The sequence below is a fragment of the Rhodamnia argentea genome, chromosome 2, assembly GCF_020921035.1.
Source record: "Rhodamnia argentea isolate NSW1041297 chromosome 2, ASM2092103v1, whole genome shotgun sequence".
NCBI classification, from domain to species: Eukaryota; Viridiplantae; Streptophyta; class Magnoliopsida; order Myrtales; family Myrtaceae; genus Rhodamnia; species Rhodamnia argentea.
The window spans coordinates 27,207,400-27,230,262 of record NC_063151.1 but is presented as its reverse complement, the minus strand read 5'-3'; the positions used below and the strand labels follow the sequence as shown (position 1 = coordinate 27,230,262).

The window sequence follows — 22,863 nt, the reverse complement described above, 5'->3', positions numbered from 1 at the left end:
TGTTTGATAAGGCTAGACAAAGAATGACTCGTGTTGTGGCGGGTTTAACAACTAGATTAAACGTATGATCATAAACATTTCAATTGAACTAATTTAGATCTAAGCCATTTGCATTTGTGTCAATTCAATTTATCCATCCAATTTTGGTCGGAAATAGCTGACATGGACGCCGACCATTTTACATGGCATGATTGACGCTAACGTGGACAAATTTTTCATTTTTTTTCTAATTTTTTATTATATTTTATTTATAAGAGTTTTTCTATATGGGCTTACATTAATTGAAATTGATCTTTACCGTTTTACGGGTTGATCCAATAAGGTAAGATATAAAAGATTCTTAATTGGCTTAATATGGGCTGGCTTAGTGGGCTAAGTTAGGTCTAACCCGTAATGAAAGGGCTCACAGTTGAAAACTCTATAAATAGGCTTAAGTTCCTCCTCTAGCCCTCGAATGCAGAAATCAGAATGTACCTATTCGTTCTGATGGTGGTTGTCTTATTTGGCCAGCGTTTCAAGAGAGAATAGAGGGGAAGAACTTGCGTTTCCGATTCGTCGCCGTTCCGCATTAAGTTTCGACGGATTCTAAACAAGGTGCATGCCATTCCTCTCTTCTATCATGTTGTGTTTCTCATTCCGGTTATGACGATCCCAAGGGTGCCACATTCGTGACCTACATTCTTTTCTTGTTTCTTTCCATTTAATTTTCTTTTCTTTTCTTTTCATTTTTACCGATCGACGATGGCCTGGGCAAGGGTCGTCGAAAAAAAGCAAAAAGATAAAAACTTATAAAATTTATCCACATTAGTGCCGGTCGTGACACGACGGCCTTTAGCTAAAATTGTCAAGATGAGTTAAATTGATACAATGCAAAATGTTTACGACTAAATCAGTCCATTTAAAATATTTAAAATAAAAATGGTATCAATGCAATAGACTTATGACTTTTTTGATACTTTTCCCATCATATTTGAAGGTGACCAATTTTCATCAGCTTTTCTAGCATAGTAAAAGAAAGGGGTTTTATAATCCCGCTCCAGAATTATCTATGCAAACCCCATAGTCACATTTTATTTTTTCCCTCATCTTATTATTCCATGGAAAATTAGAAAACTCGAATCAAAATAATCCAAGATAAGTACATATCGAAACTCAGTGGAGGCGATTAATTAAGAAACTACCCCAGCAAAGCACCGATTCATGCTTGAAACCAGCTTATAGAAAACTCATCTTCCAATTCGAGAAAAAGAGCCAACTTCTTCAACTCCATGTCTAAAGTGGGTTTATCACAATATTCATGTTTATACGTCGTCTGAGTTTCGACCTTGTCTTCATCTCTTGAACACGACGAAGCACAGACGTCTGAACAAGGAATGCTCCCACTGTTCACACCAATTAAATCTTTCTCCTCTTCCATCTCCATCTTCTCATGACACAATGGCGAATTCAATTCTGAAATGTCGAAAACAAAGCCTTCATCACCAGCATGCAAGAAGTTCATGCCATCGTCATCTCTGTCCTCTGCTCGAAAAGGAATTAGGTTTTCAGTATCACTGTTCTTCGCGCCGGTGTTGATTGTGCTCGCCAGGTCCTTGTCCGGTTCATTTGACGTAGAGAACTCAGTGAAACCAAGGACCTTAAGGTGTGAATTCACCTGTTGATGCAAGACTAGTCCATTACTGGCAAATGACCCGACCTTCTCTTCATAGGTGAGATCATGCTTGACGTGCGGCCTTGCAGCTTGAAGCTTTTTGACCAAAGTGGTGTTCCAATAGTTCTTTATGTCGTTGTCGGTTCGTCCCGGAAGCCTTGCAGCTATTAAAGCCCACCTGTGTAACGCAAATCAATTAGAAGAGGAAAGGCCTTCGATTTAGAACTTAATTTGATGTTTATGCCTGCGTATCAAAGTATCATGGAAACGCAAAAAAATAATGGAAAGTGTCTCCGGTTATTATATTGGAGGGAAAAAATCACCTAAAACCCTGAATTATATCCACAATAACACTTGTGACACCAAAAATCCCAAATTTATACTCGTGTGATATATTTGCCCCAATTTTTTTATGATACTAAAAACCTCAAAGTTGTACCCGTATAACACATTTACAAAAATTATTTTTTTGTGACACAAAAAACTCTAAATTTATTTCACATGACATATTTACATAAAATGTGTCATAGAATACAGGTTTAGGATTTTTGATGTCCCAAAAAACGTTTGGGGAAAATGTGTTACACTGGTACAAGTTTGACGTAAATGTGTCGTATGAGCACAAGTTTAAATTTTTTGGGATACAAAAAAAAGTTTGAGGTAAATGTGTCACAATGAGTATAATTTAGGATTTTTTTTTTGTGGCTTTTTCCTTGTATTGGAAAACATGAGCCAATTTTACATGTTCATAAATTGTCATTTGGGCGGTCATGTAAACTAGGAGAACTGGAGAATAACTTCAGCAAGGGAAACAATTCCCAAAAAATAACGAGCGATTTATGAAAAACCACATAAAAAAAAAAAAAAACCAGATTAGGAGTACGAATGAAGTGCTCATAAGAATACCTATTACCCAGAAGGCGATGAAGCCTGATAATGAGGTCTTCCTCATCGGGGGAGATGGCACCTCTCTTGATGCCTGGTTTCAAGTAATTTACCCATCTGAGCCTACAACTCTTGAAGCATCTGTTTAGACCTTCTCAAGAAGAAACAAACCCGCGCGACGGCGGTTGCACAGAGTTTGAAGTTAGTAGTAATAATAATCTTATCATCGAAACGTAACAAAACTAAAAGCAAGTAGAGTTTACATGGAAGTAAGTACCTGCATTCTGGGCAACTTTCCTCCATTTGCCTTCTCCGTGGAGGGCGATATAGTTGGTGAGGATTTGGTCTTCCTCATCGGACCAGGCTCCTCTGTTCACGCCTTGCTTTTCACAACATGGACTCCGACCCATAAGCTGTATTAATCTATCTATTTCCTAGTTTCAGATGACCTTTTTACTCCTATTTCAAAGACATGAACATATCGGTAACAATGGAGTCTCTTGTTGCAGAGCTCCAATGGCGGGTGCTGGAGAGCTGCTTATAGGTGAAGGAAAGTGACGAGCGTTCAGGGGTAATAAATAGCGACGGGCCTTACATGAGAGAAAGATTCTCTTCCATGCATGCCGGGGAAACATGTGGAGGCAGAAATCGAGTGTGGAGGGTGGTAGTGCTGGACCTTCACTTCGGCCAAGGTCGGCACCATTCACCGATCTCCACGTGTTCAAATGGGTCCCACTTATCTTATCAGATCCTCTCGTGATTCCTTTCTTTCTCTCTCTGTTACTCGCTCTCTCCTCTCCTCTCCCCTCCGTCTCCATTACCGACGCACACTCTCTTTGCTTCCTCTTCTATTCTTCTTCGTTCTTCGGAAAACGAAGGTGCCGAAGGTCTCTATCTTTGGTTCCAACCACGCTGCTGCCTCCCCATCCGCCGTTGCCTCCAGGAGCCCCATCGGCGGCTGAAATATGGCAGCGCCAACTTTCGCACCAGAACTTGCACCGGGGTAATTCCGAATTGCATGCCAAATGTTTGCGCGATTACCTCTTTACCTGTTCAGATCTTGATATGGAGTTTTCTTATAGGGGTTTGACGGGTGAAAGTTCTGGTGTTGAGCTTATTGGGAAAACCGCACGGACATCTTCGTTTTGATATGATTTGGTGTGCACACGTTGGTTAAGAACCCCACACATTTCAAGAGAAGTTTTGTGTTCACACTCACTGAAGGGCTTAGGGAGTTGAATCTTGCGGCATGGAACAGCAATACCCTCACTTTCGACGGCATCATCGGCACCGGAAAGTGATGGCTACCTACCTCGAATCCATTTTGCTTACGAAACTGTTGTTGAGTTGTTTCGGATTTTGGTCCTCGTGTGGCTACTGTTCTCATCTTAGTGGTGTTTTCCATGTTCTGGAGTGTTCAGCTCTATAAGGTTCTTTCTCAGGGCTTCGATGATTCAGCCTGGCCCCCTTCAGACTAAAACGGGCAGCTTCAATTATGCGTCTCAACGGTTTGGTTTGGGTCAAGTTTGACAAACACGGTCCGGGGGGTCAGGTTGTCGGGTCCTCTTTCTTTGTCTTTTTCTTTCTTTCGGCTTCTCGTCACAGGGACCGGGTGGTGAATGAGACAGTTATCCTTCACCAATTTGATAATATTGAGATTCCGTGGAATCATCAGCAATCACATGATTCATATCTCATTTTCTAGGATCTTTCATCGCCCCACATATTTTGACAAACCACTAAACACTTGATATATGAAACAAAAAAATGGATTATAGTTCAGCAAAAAAAGTATCTAGGAGATGCTAATCACTTACATAATTGCAACGAGTCACGGTTGCGATGGTAGATTACCATCTATGATGACTTACTAAACGTAGAGCAAAAACCAAAGAAGGCTTTAGTTGTAGTTTGTAGACCACTCTACTAACATTGTTGGTAATACCCATCTTTCAGAAGCTACTACCGCAGCCGTTCCGCATCTAGCCCGTTCTTTGCAACTATCCCAAACTCCGTCACAAAAATCTCAGTTATCTTCTGTATCAACTACTGGTTAGGAGATAGAATTCTTCTCTCTCCACGCTTTCGGAAAGGCTATATGAACTTGTATTTCTTTCCGACAAAGACAAATTATGAATATCGACCGATGTTAATCAAGATAATCGAAAAGTGGGATCTAGTTGATAAAAGCTATTTTTATTAATGATGATAATTTATATTTACATATTTTCACCGACGATAAAAACATATTTCGTCCGTTTGTTCTTCGTGAGCAAATAAAAATAATCATTTTTAGTCAAACCATTCGTTGGCGTATCTCCGTGGGGATCTGGGCTTGATCCGACCAGCAAAGTGGCCCCTCCGACATGTTCGGAGGTGGAACTAAAAGGACACCATCATTGAAAACAGGGACCAAGCGGCTTAATGATTGGGGCCATCGAAAATCACCCCTGTGGTCCAAATTGACGATTACGCCCCTCCAGAAACGGACCACGTGCTCCTATGTTCCCTATTTTGTGGGGCCCGTACGCTTGAGTTGTCATAGGTACGGAAAACTGGGGACACATGAAATGACGTTTTTGTCACGATGCCCCGACGCAAAACAGTATGTCACGTGAACTTTTTACTTAACCTTACAAAGGAAAAGACGAAAATCAGACCGCGAAATTTCACATTTCTGTCGAACGCATCATATGTTATCAAGATAACGAATTTTATAACTTTCAATGCGCTGATTTTTTTTTTTATCATTTCACGTGTAATCTGTATAATATAAACTAAATAAATATTGTCAACACATGTTTAATGAATTTACTTAACGGGCATTAAAGAGACAAATTAAGTAAGCGATCACAATAATCAACTTATTGAAATAAAGACAAAATTGAAGCTATAAGCAGCTTAACTGTTGTTCATGCAAATCCTCTCCCCCCCCCCCAAAAAAAAAAAAAAGGAAATGAAACTTATGGTATTTATTTAAGGTCACATATACAAATAAGTTATTGGCAGCTAAATACGGTATTTATGTAATCCATCATATAATAACAGTTTCCTATTAAGAAAAATTGTCCAAAAAGTCTTAAACCTATTGTACGATAGACAATTTAATCATAAACTTTTTAATTTGACTAAGTTATTTCTAAACGCTTTCACGATTTTTTTAATGTAGTCCTTATGATTAATTTTGAATGGAAACCACAAACGTAGATACCGGTGATCCTATATGCATGGTTGGCGTTAACAGAAATGATTTCTGTAAATTTTTTAAAAAATTTTAATTTTTTTTTTCATTTCCTTCCTTTTTCTATTCTTTTCCTTCTTGCTTGTGATCGGTCTTTGCAATGGACTATCCATGGGCAGGGGCTTGATCTGGACATGAGAAAAACAAAGGAAAAGGAAAAAATTTAGAAAATAGAAAAAAACTTAACTCTCTCTCGAACCGTTACCACATATTCATACAAGTGAACTGCTAGGTTGCATTTTTAATATGATTTGCTTGGTCCATTGAGCTAACTTTGGGAGTAACGACAATACTATCAATCGTGGAAATATCAAACTAAATTATATGTGACAAGAAGTAGAGGTCATATCGAATGTGACCGATTTTCATCAGCTTTTCTAGCGTAGTAGAAGAAAGAGATTTTGGACCCCTATCTTTTCGCTCCCCTAGGGTTTCCCCCCTCCCCAAACTGCCGCCAAGCCCACCTGCAGCAATTTTTTGAGGGAGAGTCGCTCTCTCTCCCTCACCCCTCATCCTCTTTCTTTCCCTTTTGTTTTCCTATTTCTTGTGTCCTCAACTTCTTTTTAAAGATTTTTTTGGTTGATTTCTGATGATCCAGTCAACTTTTTCCTCGTGAAGAGTTTTGTCTGGTGAGCTCAAAGGTTCGAAGCGTGAGCGTTTCGAAAGAATCAGCTATTCCGGATTTGTTTGTCCGCTTCGGATCCGGTGCTTGCTCCATATAGTCAAACGCGGCTCCTCTCTACTGCTTTAGCAATCAACTTATCTAAAAGTAATTTTGTGATCAGCTAGTATCTCTTTTTGCGAGGTCTTCTTTTCCGATCTAGAATTAGATTTAGATTTGAATGCTCTCTATTCCGATCTAGAAATAGCTCTAGAAACCCATTTCAACCTGTTGGTGTTGTTGTTATCTCTTTTCGATGATAGTGCTGGGAACGTCGAACCTAGACGCATACCGCCTTTTGGCAAAGTCGTAAGTGGAGAAGGATATCTCGATGTATGCTCATCATTGATGCGAGATTCGGTGATCGACCGTCAAATGGTCTTTGATGCTATGACACAGTGTATTGATTTATCTTTCAGATTTACTTGTTTTGTTTGATTTGTATCTTTATCTTGAAGCAATGTACCTCTTTTTCAAGTGAAATGAAAATATTGCTTCCAACAGAAAAAAGAGGAAGAAGAAGAAGAAATAGATTTTATAATCCCTCTATAGAATTATCTATGCAAACCCCATAGTCATATTAGCCTCCCTCCGAATATCGGTGTGAAGTTTTCTCTACAATGAGTCTCTAAATTCTCCTCATCTCTTCTCATCCAAGCAAGGTTCCTAGTCTTTTAGAATGATTTTGTTAATTTGGTAGTACGATGTAATTCGGTATGCTCTTTACTTGCCACTTTGTGGAACCCGTGAATCCGCTTATTGGATTTCTCCAAGCGTGGTTTCTGTTAAAGACCTCTGTCTTGCCTGCAAAGTCTTTTTAACAGCTTGACTGACTTCTTTGGGAATTGAAGACATATTTGAAATTTCGGTCCGCACTAAGTAGGTAAAAGAGCTTGATCGTCTCCTTAAAGTGCATATTGTGTACTATTGTTGTTCAGTAGTGTCGGTGGATCTGCGTAGAGAGAATCCTTCCTCTTCTTCCTTTTGGAAGAAAGTCTGTCATCTTTTTCTTCTTTTCAGGAACATGAAGAACAAGCACAATCAATATCCCAAAAGCAATGTCCTGTATGACCCTTGAAATAGTGGACTAGTCATCCATCTACATCAAAGGACTAAACGAACTCCTTAGGATCGGGACACTTCATGCTGGCTGGATCAGTTGGGCATGGGGTAAAACACAGGATGATAGGGAAAGAGGGAAAAACTAGAGTCACATTTTACTTATTCCATCATCATATTATTCCCATTGAAAATCTGAAAACTTGAATCAAAATAATCCAAAATGAGTACATATCACAACTTAATGGACGTAATTAACTAAGAAACTAGCCCAGCAAAGCACCAATCAATGCTTGAAATCAGCTTTTGAAACGACTCATCTTCCAATTCTAGAAAAAGCGCCAACTTCTTCAACACCATGTCTAAAGTGGGTTGATCCCAAGAATCATGGTTATTCGTCATCTGAGTTTCGACCTTGACTTCACCTCTTAAACATGAAGATGCACAAACATCTAAACAAGGAATCCTCCCATTGTTCACAACAATTAAATGTTTTTGCTCTTCCGTCTCCATCTTCTCACAATGCGGGGGCAAATTCGATTCCGAAAACGCGGAAAACAAAATCTTCATCACCAGCATTCAAGAAGTTCATATTGCTGTCATCTCTATCACCCGCTTGAAGAGGAATTAGCTTCTTGGTGTCGCTGTTCTTTGCGGCGGCGTTGATCATGTTCACCAAGTCCTCGTCTTGTTCATTTGAAGCCAAGAACTCAGTGAAACCAAGGACCTCATGGTGTGGATTCACCTGAGGATCGGAGACTAGTTGATTACTCGCAAATGTCCCAATCTTCCCTTCACAGTTGAGAAGATGCTTGTTGTCTGGCCTTGCAACCTGATGCTTTTTGTCCAAACTGGTGTTCCAATAGTTCTTTATTTTGTTGGCGGTTCGTCCTGGAAGCCTCGCAGCTATCAAGGCCCACCTGAGCAACGCAAACGACGCGAGACAAGAAGTTCAGCAGAAGTACATTGTTGATGTTATATCTCTGCTGAAATTTATGTAACAGAAACTTAATCGCATAGACTTTTGTATGCTTGCGCTTTTGAGAATATTTTGCATCTCAAGGATTTTGCGAATGAAAGTTCTAATGCATACGTAAAAAGATCTGGCTAGAAAGCTTACCTCACTCGGTGATGAAGAAGACAGTGTTTTGGGTATGTAAATTACAGAAAGCATCCTAGTTTTCCTCTTAATGAGTACATTTTGCGCCCTCTAGTTTTAAAGCATATGCTTTTCTTCTCTATTATTATGTATATGTGAATCATATAGGAGAAATTAACAGAAAATTCATAAACCTATTGCATTTATGCCAACTCACTTCTAAACAATTAATTTAGTCAATTTAGTTCTAAACCTTTCGATGATTTGTCAATTTAGTCATTTCGACTAGTTTTTTGCTGGAAATCGCTCACGTGGACATCGGCAATCGTGGGCGAGGGTCCTAGCCCTTGCCCAAACGGCCACTGGACGATGGCGGCTACCCTTGTCGGCCATTGGGCAAAAAAAAAAAGACAAATTAGGGATTATTTTATCAAAATAAAACTGTCCACATCGGTGTCGGTAGTGCCACGTAGGTGGGCCAGCTCAGTGATTTTCGATCAAAATTAGATAGAAGGATTGAATTGACAAATCGTCATAAAGTATTGGAATAAATCGATCAAATTAAAAGGTTTAGAAGTGAATTGATACAAGTTCAATAGGTTTGGCTTTTTTGGGTTATTACCTCGATTCCTGTGGAATAACTGTGATGGGATGCTTTGAAATACACTTGCTCAAAACATGGTTCAACTTTTGTTTTGTTTTGTTTTTTTTTTTTTTTTTTTTTTTGGGAGGGTCTGAAAACAAGGTTCAACTTATACAAGTTAAATTTGGTCTCAATTCCTCATGTATTGAAGCATCCACATGCTATCTAAAAAAACTAATGAGTGATATATGGAAGGAAAAGAACACATTAAAAACGAAAGATTAGGAGTATGGATGAAGGATAGGTAAGAACACCTGTTACCCAGAAGACGATGAAACCTGATAATGAGGTCTTCCTCATCAGCGGAGATGGCACCTCTCTTACTGCCTGGTTTCAAGTAATTTACGCAACTGAGCCTACGACTCTCGAAGCATCTGTTTAGACCTTCTCAAGAAGAAACAAACCCGCGCGACGACGGTTGCAGAGAGTTTGAAGTTAGTAATAATAATAACCCTATCATCGAAACGTAACAAAACTAAAAGCAAGTGGCGTTTGCATGTAAGAACTTCTGTGTTTTCTTCCTTTTCTGCCAAGCCCTCAATGACCAGATTAAAATGAAACCTAGCGTACTGTAGTACCTGCGTTCTGGACAACTTTCCACCATTTGCCTTCTCCATGGAGGGTGACTCGGTCGGTGAGCATTTGGTCTTCATCATCGGACCAAGCTCCTCTGTTCACGCCTTGCTTTGCACAACATGGTCTCCTACCCATAAGTTGTATTAATCTATTTCTTCTTCTCTTCTCTTTTCCTAATTCCAGATCGCCATTTTACTACTAATTCAAAGGCATGAGAGTATATCGGCAACGATGCAGAGCTCCCATGGCTGGCTCTGCTGAGCTGTTTACAGGCGAATGAAAGTGACGACTGTCTAGGGGCAATAAATAAACAAAAGGGCGATTACATTGGAGGTAGAAATTGCATGCGGGGGAAACAAGTGGAGGCAGAATTCAGGTGTGTGGGGAGGAGGATTGGGTGCTGATGGCGAACGATGATTTTTTTTTTTTTTTGGGTTTAAATGGCGAACGATGATGTTTTTGCGATTTAAGATTCGGTGAAGACAAAATGTCTTCAGAACTGTCGGAGCACGTGGGCTATAAATAGGGCACAGTCGTGTAAAGTTTTTCTTGATTTTTATAAAGCGCAAAATCATTTTCTATAGTAATATTTTTAAAATTATCCATTTTTAAAAAATAACGGACGTGCCCTATGCATTAAAAAAACGGACGAATAAAACTTTCATCGTTCATAAAATTATTTACATATGTATTATTGCCAATGAACAAATATTTTTTATTGATTAATTATTTCGAACAATACAAGCGGTGACAAATATTTTTCAAATCATATAATTTTCTCAAGACAAACCGAGTCTTGGCCTTTGTTTGTATTCCAAAAAATGAATGATTTGAAAAAAAATTTCTTAAAAATAACTGTTTATATCGTTTAAAATAATTAGTCAATGAAAAATATTTTTACTATCATCAATAATTTATATCTAAACGATTTTGTGTATTACAAAAATAAATTGTAAGCGATACGAGCCATCGTTTTTATAATTGAACCGACCATCACTGTTGTTTAATTTACGCTTCCTGAAAATGGAGCTAATGGATTGGTGGTAGCCACAAGACCACTTTTGACTGTGCCTTTTTGTTCCGTTTCCGAAAAGGATGCCAAAATATCTTGTGATTTCAAAAGTTTTACTTCGATTTGTTCATGACGTGTGAGATCGAAGACAACATTATCGGATGGTAATGGATATCCATCGGCTGGGGACGAGTACCCTTTGAGAATGTGCAAGTGGAGAAGTGACACGAGGATGGAAGGACCAAGGACCATTGCTATAGGCTATCGAATGTGATGCGCTTGTCTTCTTTTCCTTTCATTTTTCTGTGAGCCAACAGATAATGCGCTTGTCAAGCTTCGTTACCACCCCTTACAAATCATACGAAGAACAAGAAGAAAGCAACAAAAGAGAAATCGATGCCAAGGAATTGAATGTCGCAGTCGGTACGAGGGAGACAGGCACCGCTAACATGTTTTTTCTCTGCAAAAGTTAAAGATCAGCCTGGCTTATTATGAAGTTCAAACACAATCAAAACAGGTCCATCCACGAAAGACAGACGGAGAACAAGAAAAATGCAAAAAACGGGTGCTCCAGAATCTCAAAGACGACCACTCCCATCAAAGTGCAAACACGATTGCTGGAATAAATTGGCTTGTATTCTTGTGCCCAGTCGAACAGGTCTTGTCAAATCCACCGTCTTCATGTGAACTGCCCTTCCAAACACAAGCCTGGGCAAGGATGCATATGAATTTTCGAACAATCTAACCTCGCAATTTCTGAGTAGTTCATCTTAATCGTTCATCACCTCAAAAGGCAACAAACAGACCAAAAAGACTAGGTGCCGCATCTTCACTCACACATACTTGGTAAATTGCCTCTTGGAAGCTAATTCTCTCAGCTGTTCTCATGCCACGGACACAAACTGGCACGCCTACACAGAGCAACTCCTCCATGGGAATGATTATTACTTTTTCTGGGAGCATTGCTCCAAATGAATTACTAACGATGATTCTATTGAACATGGTATCTCATCCATAACAGTGCCGTGCAAGAAGCAAAGCTTCTGAACCACCCGATAGTAATCCATAATGAAAGACTGAAAATATCTCGATGCTCATCTTATGTATTACATTTCACCCAAAGGGAAGTAAAGTATGCCTTTCAGAACATTCATCCATAAGAACAAGCACTTTAATATTGTGACTAAGATTGAACAGCACCTTTAACTTAAAAAGAGCAGAAAAGAAGAAATCAGCACTTCTCTTCAAGCAAGAACATATATCTGCATCTAAAGGTTACACAAGTTCCGATCGTTCACATAACACTATGTTAAAACAATAACACTTGGCACAAAAACCCAGCTGCCCCAGCTTTGGATGCTTTATTCTCCCAAATCAGAGAGTAGAACTCCAGGAAGAATCTAATAAGCATGGTCAGTCACTGTGATCTTTGACCAAATAATTCACGTATCAGATGCCAAACTAATGTACAGTCTGTGACCTCCACGCCCAACCTGCAGTTAAATATTAGGTCAGATCGATAGAATTAGTATGATCCTTACTGGGACATTCAAGGAGATAGACAATTTCAAGAGATAGACTAGAGCTGCAACCACCAAAATAAAGCTGTAATAATCACATAAAACTTTAAGGCTCAAATAATTACCAGATATCATGTGATAAATAACCTCATCTTCAAGTTGACTGAAGCAAGGGAATCTCAGCCACATTAAAACCGCGTTAGTTGCTGCAGCATCTGAGAACCAGTTGCTTGTGTGACCAAACGGTCAGAACTTGGTGAAGGCCTTATTAAATGGTTGGGCCCAATTATGTTGTCAGACCCCTGTCTTGTTATTTCTTTAGAGATATCTAAACTTCTTTCCGTGAATGAAGAATCTCTCAACGCATGAACCTAGCAAACAACAAGAGATACAAGAAAAGAGAATCTCAGTTCCTTGTGACAATAAGAGAGAACAAGCTTGTATTAAGACAAACTCAAACTTACCATATCCAGACGCTTTTTGTGAACCTCACTAGCTAACTGCAGTTATTTAAAAACTGAAATGTCAAAAACAGTTATGATGTCTCATAAAGCAAAGTTCAAAATCACATCAACAAGAACTCACCAAGGAAGCATTAAAAAAACTCTTCTAGGACAACACTTTCATAGCGAATAGAAATAAATGGAACTACTTTACCATAATGGGAAATGAACTGAAAAGATCCCCCAAATTCTTAAACTTGTTAAAACTTTAAAATTTGGATCAAATTGAAAGACAAAGCAAAACCACTTCCATGATTGTGCCAACAGTTTAAATTTGAAACTACGCATACATGATAGGCCATGAAGGAAAAATATTGTTTGTAGTCTTTTCAACAAAAAGGCGGCCACGACTATGATCATGAGAGCGATGACATAATCTGCATACAGCGAAAATTGAGACATTTTTTAGAACTTCCTATGCTTATCCAGAAGAAACTTAAGTCCTAAACACAATACTTACAGGTTTCTTTATGTGTTTCTGCCCTTCACTTGAAAATCCAGGAATTGTCAAACCCCAATTTTTTTCTGCAATATAATTTTCAGGACTCAGATACCTAAATATGATAGAAACTGCAAGCATGTGCATCTATGCTTTCTAAAGGGGAAGAAGAACAATGAAAATTACTTTTAGAAAACCGTGCAATTAGATAAACCTAAAATAGCACCTACAGCTGCATGGACACAGTAGTGTGTAGTTCATGACACCTTAGGACTTCAACAACACATAAATTAGCTCAAGTTTATGTCATCCAAATAAACAAGCAGGAAGACTAGTTAAATCTAGATGATAAAGCCTGCTCGCAACCAAAATGCCTTGTGCACATTGGCGTAAACGCTACATTTTTCGGAAAGGAGAAAGATATCCGCAGAAATAAGAAAATCCGCATTAGATTATTAACCTTGCATCACAATAGAAGCTGATAAGTGCCTGGTGTCATTTAGAGGACGCACTAATAATGACGGTGGTTAACATGTATATCCTTAAAATCAACAAGTTGATGGATCATATCAGGACAGGCATCTCCTAATTTAATCAAATCATGCAATATCATCTCCTCCTTAGGCTCTTAACTATGCAGCAGCTACCAACCACAAAGATTGAACTTTACGGGTTATTCTCATATGTATTTCAATAGATTTTCCGCTGAAATATAATGTACTCTCAGACAAGGGGGATGCCAAACCTAGGTGCAGTAATACATCTTTGGACTCCAACATCGACGATTTGCGATGTTTGGCCAAACTACAGGCAAACGTGGTTACCTGCAAACAAATAAAGTAGGTTGATTAAAAGCCAAAGCACAAAGATGGTTCAGGCATAAGCATAAGAGCATAAGAAGCTTGAGTACAACCACGAATTGCGATTGATCATTTGCAAATTTGCAATTCGCCATCATTTTAACAAAAGGTCACCAGGTTCAAAGCAACACACTGAGTTAAAACATGACATGACTGCATTTACAACTTGCAAGCTGAATTAAGCTCCAAGAATGCCAATTTCAGGCTAAACTGCCACCCAGGTTGCTTGCAAACCCAGATATGTTGCACTGACCTTCATCACTTAAGCAAGAAGTGAACTTCAGAAAAGAAAAAGAACATCCCACACATAGATTAAGCATGCTGCAGTCAATAGAAACGCTAAAACTAGTACCCTCACTGGCTAAGCATATGCATCAAATAACCACACAGATCTGAGATTAAATCTAAAACTAAGTAAGATGATGAACAATCAGGAAACAGGCAAAAATAGAATAAGAGATAAAGTTACCAATTTAGGCCACTTTTAGCAATTGGATTATAGAATTGTCAGCTCATAATCCAAGTTAGCAATTGGGTTAAAGATGGAGGCAACAAATTAGATGACCGCAAAACTCACCTGATCAATAAAGTCATCAGCAAATTCTAAAAGAAGATCCTCAACGCTAGGATCCAGTACTCCCTGTGGATCCACCTGCACAGCAGATTTTTAACCTCTGTTATAACAAACCAATAGACAGACTGTTCGTTACAACTACCTCATAATAAAGACAAATGGGAAACAAAAAAATGATGTGGAAATGTGGGATAAACCTGTGAAACCAAGTCCTGTATCTTCCTTTTCCCAAGAAGCTGATTAGTTGCCTCAGTTCCTTGGCTCGAACTTCCTCCTTGTGTTGTTGTACCAGAAGCAGTAGCATCTGGCTGTGATCCAGTCAAACTAAGAGATTTCTGGCCTGCAGGTCCCTGCATCCTAGGTGAAGGCTGCTGCTGCTGCGGATGCATTTGTGGTTGTTGCAGTTGCTGTTGTTGTTGCTGCTGCTGCTGCTGTTGATGTGGCTGTGGATGTCCCATTGATGACTGCTGCTGCACCAGCTGTGATAATTGTTGCGGATTCAGGGCCATTGGGTTTTGTGAAAACTGAGGGGATGAAGCGAGTTGATGCTGCAAAAGAGCCTGCTGCCTCTGTTGTTGAAGGCGATACGAAGGTGAACCAGGACCGCCAGATATTCCTGGTATTTGCTTCAACCACTGCTGTGGTGACAAATTGTTCTGCATCATAGCTGATTGTCCATTTTGAGTCAATCCAGACATTGGTGAATTCATGAACAGGGATGATGTCCTTTGCAGGTTTGGAACCTATAGTTTGACATATGCATCAAAACATTCTTTCAGCAAGCTGAAAAAATATATTAAGTATCTCAATTATGAACAGAGTACAATGTAATGTGATGTCAAAAGTAGGAGCATTTGCTTTGTTTTGGAAAGCTAAATGTGCAATTGCATCCGCAGTTTATGATAGCATAATAGGTTTATCAATCTGCACCCCATGAGGACATTTCGTGGGTTAAAAAGATCCGAACTTCAACAAGAAAAAATGAGGTCCAACTATTTATATCATGATATCCGCAGATGAATTTGTTAACAAAATTGGAGAAAAGAAATTATACTTGAGGAGATGTGATTTGACCCTGTTGTGACAATTGCTGCCTGATCTGCCCTGCGGTCATCCGCGTTTGCCCATAACTTAGAGCACCATTAACCCTTAGGGGTGAGCTCAAGTTATAGGAGCCAATCGATCCCATTGCTTGAATCCCTTGCAATGGTTGTCCAGCTAAATTACCAGAGTGGAATTGGCTCCCCGGTACTAATCCTGCCTTTTGCCTTGGCTACACCCACAAAATTAACGGTTTTAAAGACCTATATCTCTCCATTTCCCAACATAACACATAACAAAATAATCTTAATTTGCTGATCAGTCTCCAAAAACCTCATCCAATCAAGAGAGCCAAATGAAAAAAATAAGAACTGTTTTACAAACAATCCTCTGCAAAACCAACGCAGAAGGACTCCAAAGAATAGAATTTCCATTTAATGATTACCTGCTTCACTGATGTCCATCTGTCCGCCTGATATGTAAGATATACTCAAAACAATACAAACTTTTTAAAAAGACAATAAAACCTCTTCACACTGCTCCCAACTAGATTGCCAACAAAAGTGACTAGCGATGAACGAGATATCGAGAAAAGACGCACCGAATTCAACATCTGAGACTGCAGATTCATCTGAGCAGCAGCCGCGGCCGTACCAGACAGCATTGGCAAATGGCCGCTCTGTCCCATCAAACCCGACCGCGTGAGATTCCCAGTCACCATCTGATTCTGCTGGTTCTGTGGCTGGCTCTGCTGGGACCCACCGAAATTGACCTGCCCATACACTCCACCTTGCTGCTGATGCTGTTGCCTCAGCAAACCTATTTGCTGCATTTGATTTAACCTAGAAATCGATGGCGATCTCTGAAGATTCGGCTGAATTTGGAAATTGTTCATGGCAGAAACATTCTGAGCCTGCTGTTGCTGCTGCTGCTGCTGCTGCTGCTGCTGCTGCTGTTGTTGCTGCTGCACTAATGATTGTTGCGTCTGTTGATGGACGAGCGACTGAGGCTGCGGTTGTGGCTGCGACTGCGTCTGTTGCTGTTGCTGCTGAGGGAAATGAGGTAGAGGAGGGGACGAGATCTGGGAATTGATCTGAGCGGGGTCGATTGAAGGAGAGGAGTGCGAGAGGGGCGATTGGGACGGGATTTGGGGGTTCGGCGACGGATTTTGGGGAATTGACGCCGCCGAGGCTGCGGGATCCATGGGGTTCGAAGATTGAGGTTTCGGCGACGAGGTCGGGTTGTCCGCCATGGATCGGACGTAGCGGCCGCGACGAGCGGTAAGTTCACCGCGGAGCTATTTCATCGCGATCGGGGGTTTGGGCCTTTTTTTTCCAGCTCCGAACTCAGAGAAGAGAGAGAGAGAGAGAGAGAGGAGGGAGAAAAACAATAGAGAAGGGAAGAAGAGAGAAGACAGAGAGGTCCAATCGTGGCCGTACACGTCGGACAAAGTGGAACGCGAGTGGGCCCACACATGGGAGTTTTAGTCGTTAACCATAGTCCACGCTAAAAGTCAACGGGGGGCAAGTCAACTTTCATGGGGTGACGTATCGGGCATGGTTTTCAGTATCCAGTCTTGGCCAAGTCCGTGGCACGAGGGCATTTCTGGATTTTCCCTTCCTTTATAATTGTAATTATTATTATTTTGGTCGGAATTGTAATTATTTTCACAAATGCAAGAGTAAATAGAAAGACAATATCATTATAAAAAAAAAAAAAAGAGAGAGAGACAACATTATTTTCATGTTCTTTTTGGGTTTGCTAAATAGGTGACCATCAATCATAATGACTACCATAATCGAATATTGTTCGTCTTGTTAAGAAAAACAACGAATGCCAACATGATTGACCTGTTATCATTTTAAGACTAAGTTTATTTCGTAAAAAATAAATAATTTAAAAATATGTTTCAAAACTTGATAATGTATACTATTTAAAATAAATAGTCGATGAAAATTATTTTCATTATTGATATAAAATTATGTTTAATTTGTAAATGATGAAAGTACTTTTGGTTCATTCATTTTTATAAGTAATTATTTTAGGAAATTAATTTTTAAATTATTAATTTTTTCACAAAATAAACGGAGGCTAAGATCACAGAGTGAGGCTTGAGCACCTTTATAGTGCAATATGCTAGCAAAGGTCAAAGGTCCAAGTTCCAAGCACTTCCTTCTAGTACTACTCCATATGTTCTCTTGTGTTCGCATCTCTAGTCGTCCATTTTTACTTACTAGCACGTCCTGTGTTTCGCCCGTAAAGTCCGACTTCAGGCGATCATTGCCGTTCAGTTCCCGGATGGCTTAAGTTGTCCGAGAATCGATTTTCTAACAGATCCTGGGTTAAGTAATAGCAGAAGAGAATGTTTTACAATGTCAGATCCCCCAAGACCAAAACCACGTCCTGAAACTTTTTGTCTTGCAGTTGCTGAGAAGAACCAATAGAAAGAATTGTAAAACAGGAAAATGGCAGGAGGAGGAGAATCGATCATCACAGCTGCTAGTGCTAATCAGCCATCTCCATCAACTTGATTAAGCACTGCTTCCAATCTGATACCTTCTCTTCTCCATTGACAACCTATCACCAAGGCAAACCATAGAACTCTGATAAGGCAACAGAAACACATTAGTTTATCCTAATATACACTGTTCCCAACTGATTAAGCTAAAAGATAGATACCGATGTTCACGGAGGAGTTTACCCATTTACAGAGACCTCCGCGATGTAAAAGAGGCAAAAGGTGATGGCTACCTCGAATGCAAATCCTCCTTGAGGGACTGCGCTGAGCGCTTCCACACAAATCACAGCAGCATCTTCCTTGCTGAGACTTCCCTTGGCCGAACAACCCTGCAAATGAAGTGTGCGATATAAGTTGTGAGGAAAGAACAAATTTGCAGACTCTTCTAAGTATCACCTTTGTCCAACCATTTCAAACAAGAAAATACTTGCAAATTACTACTTATGCGTGCCTCCTGATTACTTTTTTTTTTATCTTTCCAGCAAATCCAGTCGATAGAGATGGATCCTTTGAATTTAAGAATTATCAATCCCTATGAGGCTATGATCACAGGCCATCAGCAGAAAAAGGCAATCTGTTCCCCAAATTGAGAATATCTCATTGCATGGACTTAGCTTAAACAATACCAATTACATCATTGAATATCAAAAACACCAGAGTAAGACTATGGCGGCACCTCATCAAAACAAAAGCCTCGTTCTCCACCCGGAGTGTCTTGCAACGCGCCAGCCCTGATAATGGTGAAAGGTAGTCCTGAAGCCATCAGTTTCGATTCATCTTGCTCAGCCAATTTTTTTGAAAAGCCTCTCATCATAGCTTGAATGCCGCTCGAACCTTCATAAACGGACAACTGCAGCCCCATTAAACAACAACATTTGCGCATATATTACCTGCAATATGTCTGTTCACAGCTTTCAAGAGAGAGATACCTGAGATAAGAGAATTACGTGTTTGATTCCTTTCAAGCTCCCAATGTTATATAAGAAACCTTCCTGTAAAAGGAGAAACAAAAGGGTACTGACAAATCGAGATGGAACTAACTGAAAGAGAAAATTGGAGTGTAGAGCAGGTGATTTATTCCTAGTTACTTAACAAGTTGTGCAAAGTATTTCTTTATTCATGCAGGAAAGACGATATAAGGTGAGGGCACAATGGTAAGGACAGAATGAAAGAAAGCACATCAACATACAGTTGGACATATGATGACCCGAACTCCTCTCAGAGTCGTATTCAGGAATTGCTTGCTATTCATGTCTCCAGCCACTGACTTTGCAAGGAAAACCGTAAATACTTAATCGGATATTCTACCCCAAATCAAATTAACATAGATTAAACAACAGAAAAGAGATACTGTGACCCGTGAATATGGGCATCTTTGCTTACCTCGACATAGTCTCCAAAGGCCTCATTTGCCATCCGCTTGTCTTTGACCAATGTTTTGACTCGAGTTCTTTTAACGATCAGTGAAAGAATAATCATCTACATAAGCTAGAAATCACGGGAATCAGATACTATAATACGATTAACTCAAAAATTTGGGAAGAAGAACATACTTTAGAGGGAAAGAAATTAAGTAAATGCGACAATGATGGAGAGTCAATAAGTGAACTCTGGAAAGGATGCTATAAGAGCAAAGAAAACATTCATAAATTTAAATGGGGGAATATTCCACAGGCTTTACTCAGCTAGAGAAAATTACTTTCGGATCGATTCTGTAGTGCATATGTGCAAACAGAACAGAAATGACGGCTGCTACACTTTCCTATACAGCCTGTGGGAGCTATTGACATTAAGTTCGAAACAAACCTGACCCATTTCGCTATCACCATCAGTGACTAAAACAGCATCCCTCACTTCTTCTTCTTCATCTGAGTTTAAAACAGAAGGGCAAATGCATAAGCGAACTCACAGCACCTACATGATTAGAACAAAGCGAAAGCCTCACCGCAATCCAAACATAGTTAATTCTATGACACACTCACACAATTTGCTTATTGTGACTAACTTATTCCTCACGCTTCGCGCAACTAACTCCACTTGCGCATGTTCATCATCCCAAGCAGAGCACACATTTTAATGACAAAAAAAGAACGAAAACTGAAAGAAGCAGAAGCAGAACCTTTGTTCTCATCCTCTTCATCCACACCAGACCCATCCTTGGGAAGAAGATCAGGTGCTCCATACCACTTCCTCAACTTAGGCCCTCCTGAAATTAAGGTCAGAACAAGCAATGAATTAAATGTTGAGTTTCTAATTGTACTTCTCAAGCACATTGCAGAGCATCTAATCTAAACAGTTTCAATAACAAAACGAAACATCCTGGGACTCCATCTTTGAGACGCGCACACAATGATTCTAAGAATGAATCCGATTTGGGAATAAAGACAAGACCGCATTCAAACGGAGGGATTGTAGCCAAAATGAAAAATTGCAAGCGAGAAAGAGAGCAGTACTACCCTCGATGTAATCAAGAATCTGATCAAAAAAGCCAATTTTCTTCTTGGCAGAGCAACCAACGAAGATACGCTTCTGGGTGTTGACGAAAACGGCCGAGGAATGGTTGACTTGTGGGATTAAGGAGTCTCGGAAAGAGAGTACTGAAGGGAGAAGAGCAGTCGCCATGGATAAAGCTCTCTCTTTTCTCTCATCCAACCGTTTTTATTCCCGCGGAAAACGGAAGGAAAAGGATAAAGCTTCGGGAACCGAAACGGAGGAACGGTCTGTTCCAAGCGCCCTCAAATTGGCTTTGTGATTAAGTGGGGGACAAAATCACACGGATGATTTTTAATCTTTGACGTAATACACAATATTTTTCTGTCATATTAAATTTCAACAAACCCATTAAATTTAAAGAAAAATAAAGTTAGTAAATAGACCTTATGGCTAAAAGACATTAAATTTGAACAAACCCGATCAATTCCTTGCGCAAGGACCTTTCAAGTATTATACATATGTCATTAGTCGACTTGAAAATTGACTATCATGTTATTGGATGATGCGAATTATTATATTCTGTTTTGAGTTGAATATCTTATCTAAATATACACACGTGACGTTTTTTCTTAATGCGTAAAAACATTAAACAATTTGCTCAGAGTCATTTTCAAGAACGACATTACACATTAAATTACAGTTCGTAGACCACATTAAATAAATCAATAGTTCATGAAGGATGTTACATATTTGTTTAAAGTTTAGAAACTATTTGAGCTATTGTCTCGCTACAATATTAGGAGTACCTATTTTCCTAGAAATGGACCAATGCAAAGATAAAATGGTAACACATGTTACTCATTTATCAAACTAATTCTTTTTTTGCTTTAGATTGTGGGAAAACTTATAAGTCGAGGAAAAAAAGAAAAGAAACAATTTTAGAAGTACTGAATAAAGGAAAAAAAAAATGACAAAAAAGGGGAAGGGGGGCTAAATGCCAAGGAAAATTCTTAAAGAAAAATTTCGAATCGATACTAAGGTCAAGTTCGAACAGAACTTACTGCTTCACCTCTTACACAATTTTGCAAGCTATGATGCATCGCAGTGGACATTAGAGAGCTTCTCTTTTAGTACACCATTTTAATATTTTTAAGGAACCACTTCACCCTTTTACTATTTATATGCAAGTTAATTTATATACAAACACCCGACGAAATCGACCAGGTCTATCACAAAACGACACTTGGTGCATCGTGGTAGATGCTTGAGGGCTGCTTCTTCTTTTTCGATACTTTAGTGTTTTCAAAAATCGTTTACGGTTAGCTTGTTCCAAAAAAAAAAAAAATTAGAGAAATCAGAGAATGAAGAAAGATCTGAAATAGTTTTCTCCAGAAGAAATTGTATCGTGAGAAAGGACAAGGGAAAAACGAAACGTCAATCTCTCCCTCGTTCCAGTAAATTCCACACCCCGCCCGCAGCGAAGGGAGAAGGACTTGTGACGCCGCATTTTCTGCCTCCGCGATCGCCGTCGATTTGTCTTTCGCTCTGTCATGAGCACGAGCCTCTGAGCATGATCCATTTCAAATTTTTGATGAGCAGGGCTTTTCGTTGGCTTCTTCCCTGTTCCCTCGCACTGTTCTTCTGCTTGCCGATGATGGCGTTATTCAGCTGAATCGAAAGATTTTTTTTTTTTTTTATCTTTCCCTTTTTCCTTACCGGAGAGAGAATGATTTCGTGCTTCCTAGGAGGACCCAGTTCATGATTTTCATCATCTGCGAGCGAGCGAGCGAACGATCTACTTGAGATAGTTTGTGTTTCTCCAATTTCAAGAAGCTCCGTTTTGGCAACTCGTTTCTTGAAAAAGAGAAGGGCAAGCATCAAGCATTGGTCGTTTTGATTCTCACCCTTCCCTGTTTTCTTTTGTGGGATCAGGGGATGTTCAACGGTGCTTAAAGAGAGAGAGAGAGAGAGGCTTGGGGAGTTTGTTAAGGCTCTTGGAACTGTTCTTTCCTCCAAGTTCTTGGAGTTTAGAAACTCCCACATTTGACCCATGTTTCGACCCACTTCTCATTCCATTTCTTGATTTTTTTTTTCTGGACCTTGTTGTTAGAGTGGTTCATAAGGCAACCTGTTTGTTTTCCCCCTCTT

General features: G+C 39.6%; 3 protein-coding genes and 1 pseudogene across 9 annotated transcripts; all 4 read right to left on the bottom strand.

The window, feature by feature from the left end:
- Positions 1-877: 877 nt before the first annotated feature.
- On the bottom strand, positions 878-10,036 carry LOC115737483 (transcription factor WER-like). 3 transcript variants are annotated; one of them, XM_030669618.2, is made up of 4 exons: positions 9,920-10,036; positions 2,814-2,915; positions 2,558-2,687; positions 878-1,829 (listed from the first exon to the last, which is right to left on the bottom strand). In XM_030669618.2, exons 1-4 carry the CDS (start codon positions 9,948-9,950, stop codon positions 1,199-1,201), a joined length of 894 nt encoding a protein of 297 aa, XP_030525478.1. In that variant the 5' UTR covers positions 9,951-10,036; the 3' UTR covers positions 878-1,198. The 3 variants fall into 3 exon arrangements, with proteins under 3 accessions (XP_030525478.1, XP_030525480.1, XP_030525477.1); XM_030669620.2 differs by lacking the exon at positions 9,920-10,036 and having other exon boundaries at positions 2,558-2,659; positions 2,814-3,196; XM_030669617.2 differs by lacking the exon at positions 9,920-10,036 and having other exon boundaries at positions 2,814-3,195.
- Positions 7,661-9,881, bottom strand: LOC115737306 (annotated as a pseudogene).
- A 1,840-nt stretch (positions 10,037-11,876) lies between the features above and the next one.
- LOC115737481 (transcription initiation factor TFIID subunit 12b) lies at positions 11,877-17,133 on the bottom strand. 3 transcript variants are annotated; one of them, XM_048274556.1, is made up of 10 exons: positions 16,733-17,133; positions 16,366-16,696; positions 15,778-15,996; positions 14,921-15,466; positions 14,727-14,801; positions 14,035-14,113; positions 13,311-13,375; positions 12,812-12,847; positions 12,473-12,718; positions 11,877-12,320 (listed from the first exon to the last, which is right to left on the bottom strand). In XM_048274556.1, the coding sequence occupies exons 1-9, from the start codon at positions 17,014-17,016 to the stop codon at positions 12,536-12,538; spliced, it is 1,818 nt and encodes a 605-aa protein (XP_048130513.1). In that variant the 5' UTR covers positions 17,017-17,133; the 3' UTR covers positions 11,877-12,320; positions 12,473-12,535. The 3 variants fall into 3 exon arrangements, with proteins under 3 accessions (XP_048130513.1, XP_030525471.2, XP_048130514.1); XM_030669611.2 differs by having other exon boundaries at positions 16,366-17,133; XM_048274557.1 differs by lacking the exons at positions 11,877-12,320; positions 12,473-12,718 and having other exon boundaries at positions 12,820-12,864; positions 16,366-17,133.
- A 939-nt stretch (positions 17,134-18,072) lies between these two features.
- Positions 18,073-21,035, bottom strand: LOC115737482. 3 transcript variants are annotated; one of them, XM_048274527.1, is made up of 9 exons: positions 20,739-21,035; positions 20,402-20,488; positions 20,089-20,144; positions 19,666-19,761; positions 19,472-19,549; positions 19,212-19,274; positions 18,959-19,132; positions 18,516-18,611; positions 18,073-18,341 (listed from the first exon to the last, which is right to left on the bottom strand). In XM_048274527.1, exons 1-9 carry the CDS (start codon positions 20,902-20,904, stop codon positions 18,270-18,272), a joined length of 888 nt encoding a protein of 295 aa, XP_048130484.1. In that variant the 5' UTR covers positions 20,905-21,035; the 3' UTR covers positions 18,073-18,269. The 3 variants fall into 3 exon arrangements, with proteins under 3 accessions (XP_048130484.1, XP_048130485.1, XP_030525473.1); XM_048274528.1 differs by having other exon boundaries at positions 20,089-20,141; XM_030669613.2 differs by having other exon boundaries at positions 20,089-20,147; positions 20,739-21,033.
- Positions 21,036-22,863: the final 1,828 nt, after the last annotated feature.

Excerpts from the sequence above, each read along its gene's own strand:
- LOC115737482 (XM_030669613.2), bottom strand. The coding sequence starts at position 20,904 with ATGGCGACTGCTCTTCTCCCTTCAGTACTCTCTTTCCGAGACTCCTTA. Across the intron at positions 19,550-19,665 it reads CCTTTGGAGACTATGTCGAG|TCAGTGGCTGGAGACATGAA; the intron begins GTAAGCAAAGAT and ends TTCCTTGCAAAG. Across the intron at positions 19,133-19,211 it reads ACGTAATTCTCTTATCTCAG|TTGTCCGTTTATGAAGGTTC; the intron begins GTATCTCTCTCT and ends ATGGGGCTGCAG.
- LOC115737481 (XM_030669611.2), bottom strand. The coding sequence starts at position 17,016 with ATGGCGGACAACCCGACCTCGTCGCCGAAACCTCAATCTTCGAACCCC. Across the intron at positions 15,997-16,365 it reads AGTCTCAGATGTTGAATTCG|CCAAGGCAAAAGGCAGGATT; the intron begins GTGCGTCTTTTC and ends TTGTGGGTGTAG. Across the intron at positions 14,802-14,920 it reads TACAGGACTTGGTTTCACAG|GTGGATCCACAGGGAGTACT; the intron begins GTTTATCCCACA and ends TCTGCTGTGCAG.
- LOC115737483 (XM_030669618.2), bottom strand. The coding sequence starts at position 9,950 with ATGGGTAGGAGACCATGTTGTGCAAAGCAAG. Across the intron at positions 2,688-2,813 it reads GAAAGTTGCCCAGAATGCAG|GTCTAAACAGATGCTTCAAG; the intron begins GTACTTACTTCC and ends CTTCTTGAGAAG. Across the intron at positions 1,830-2,557 it reads CATCGCCTTCTGGGTAATAG|GTGGGCTTTAATAGCTGCAA; the intron begins GTATTCTTATGA and ends TGCGTTACACAG.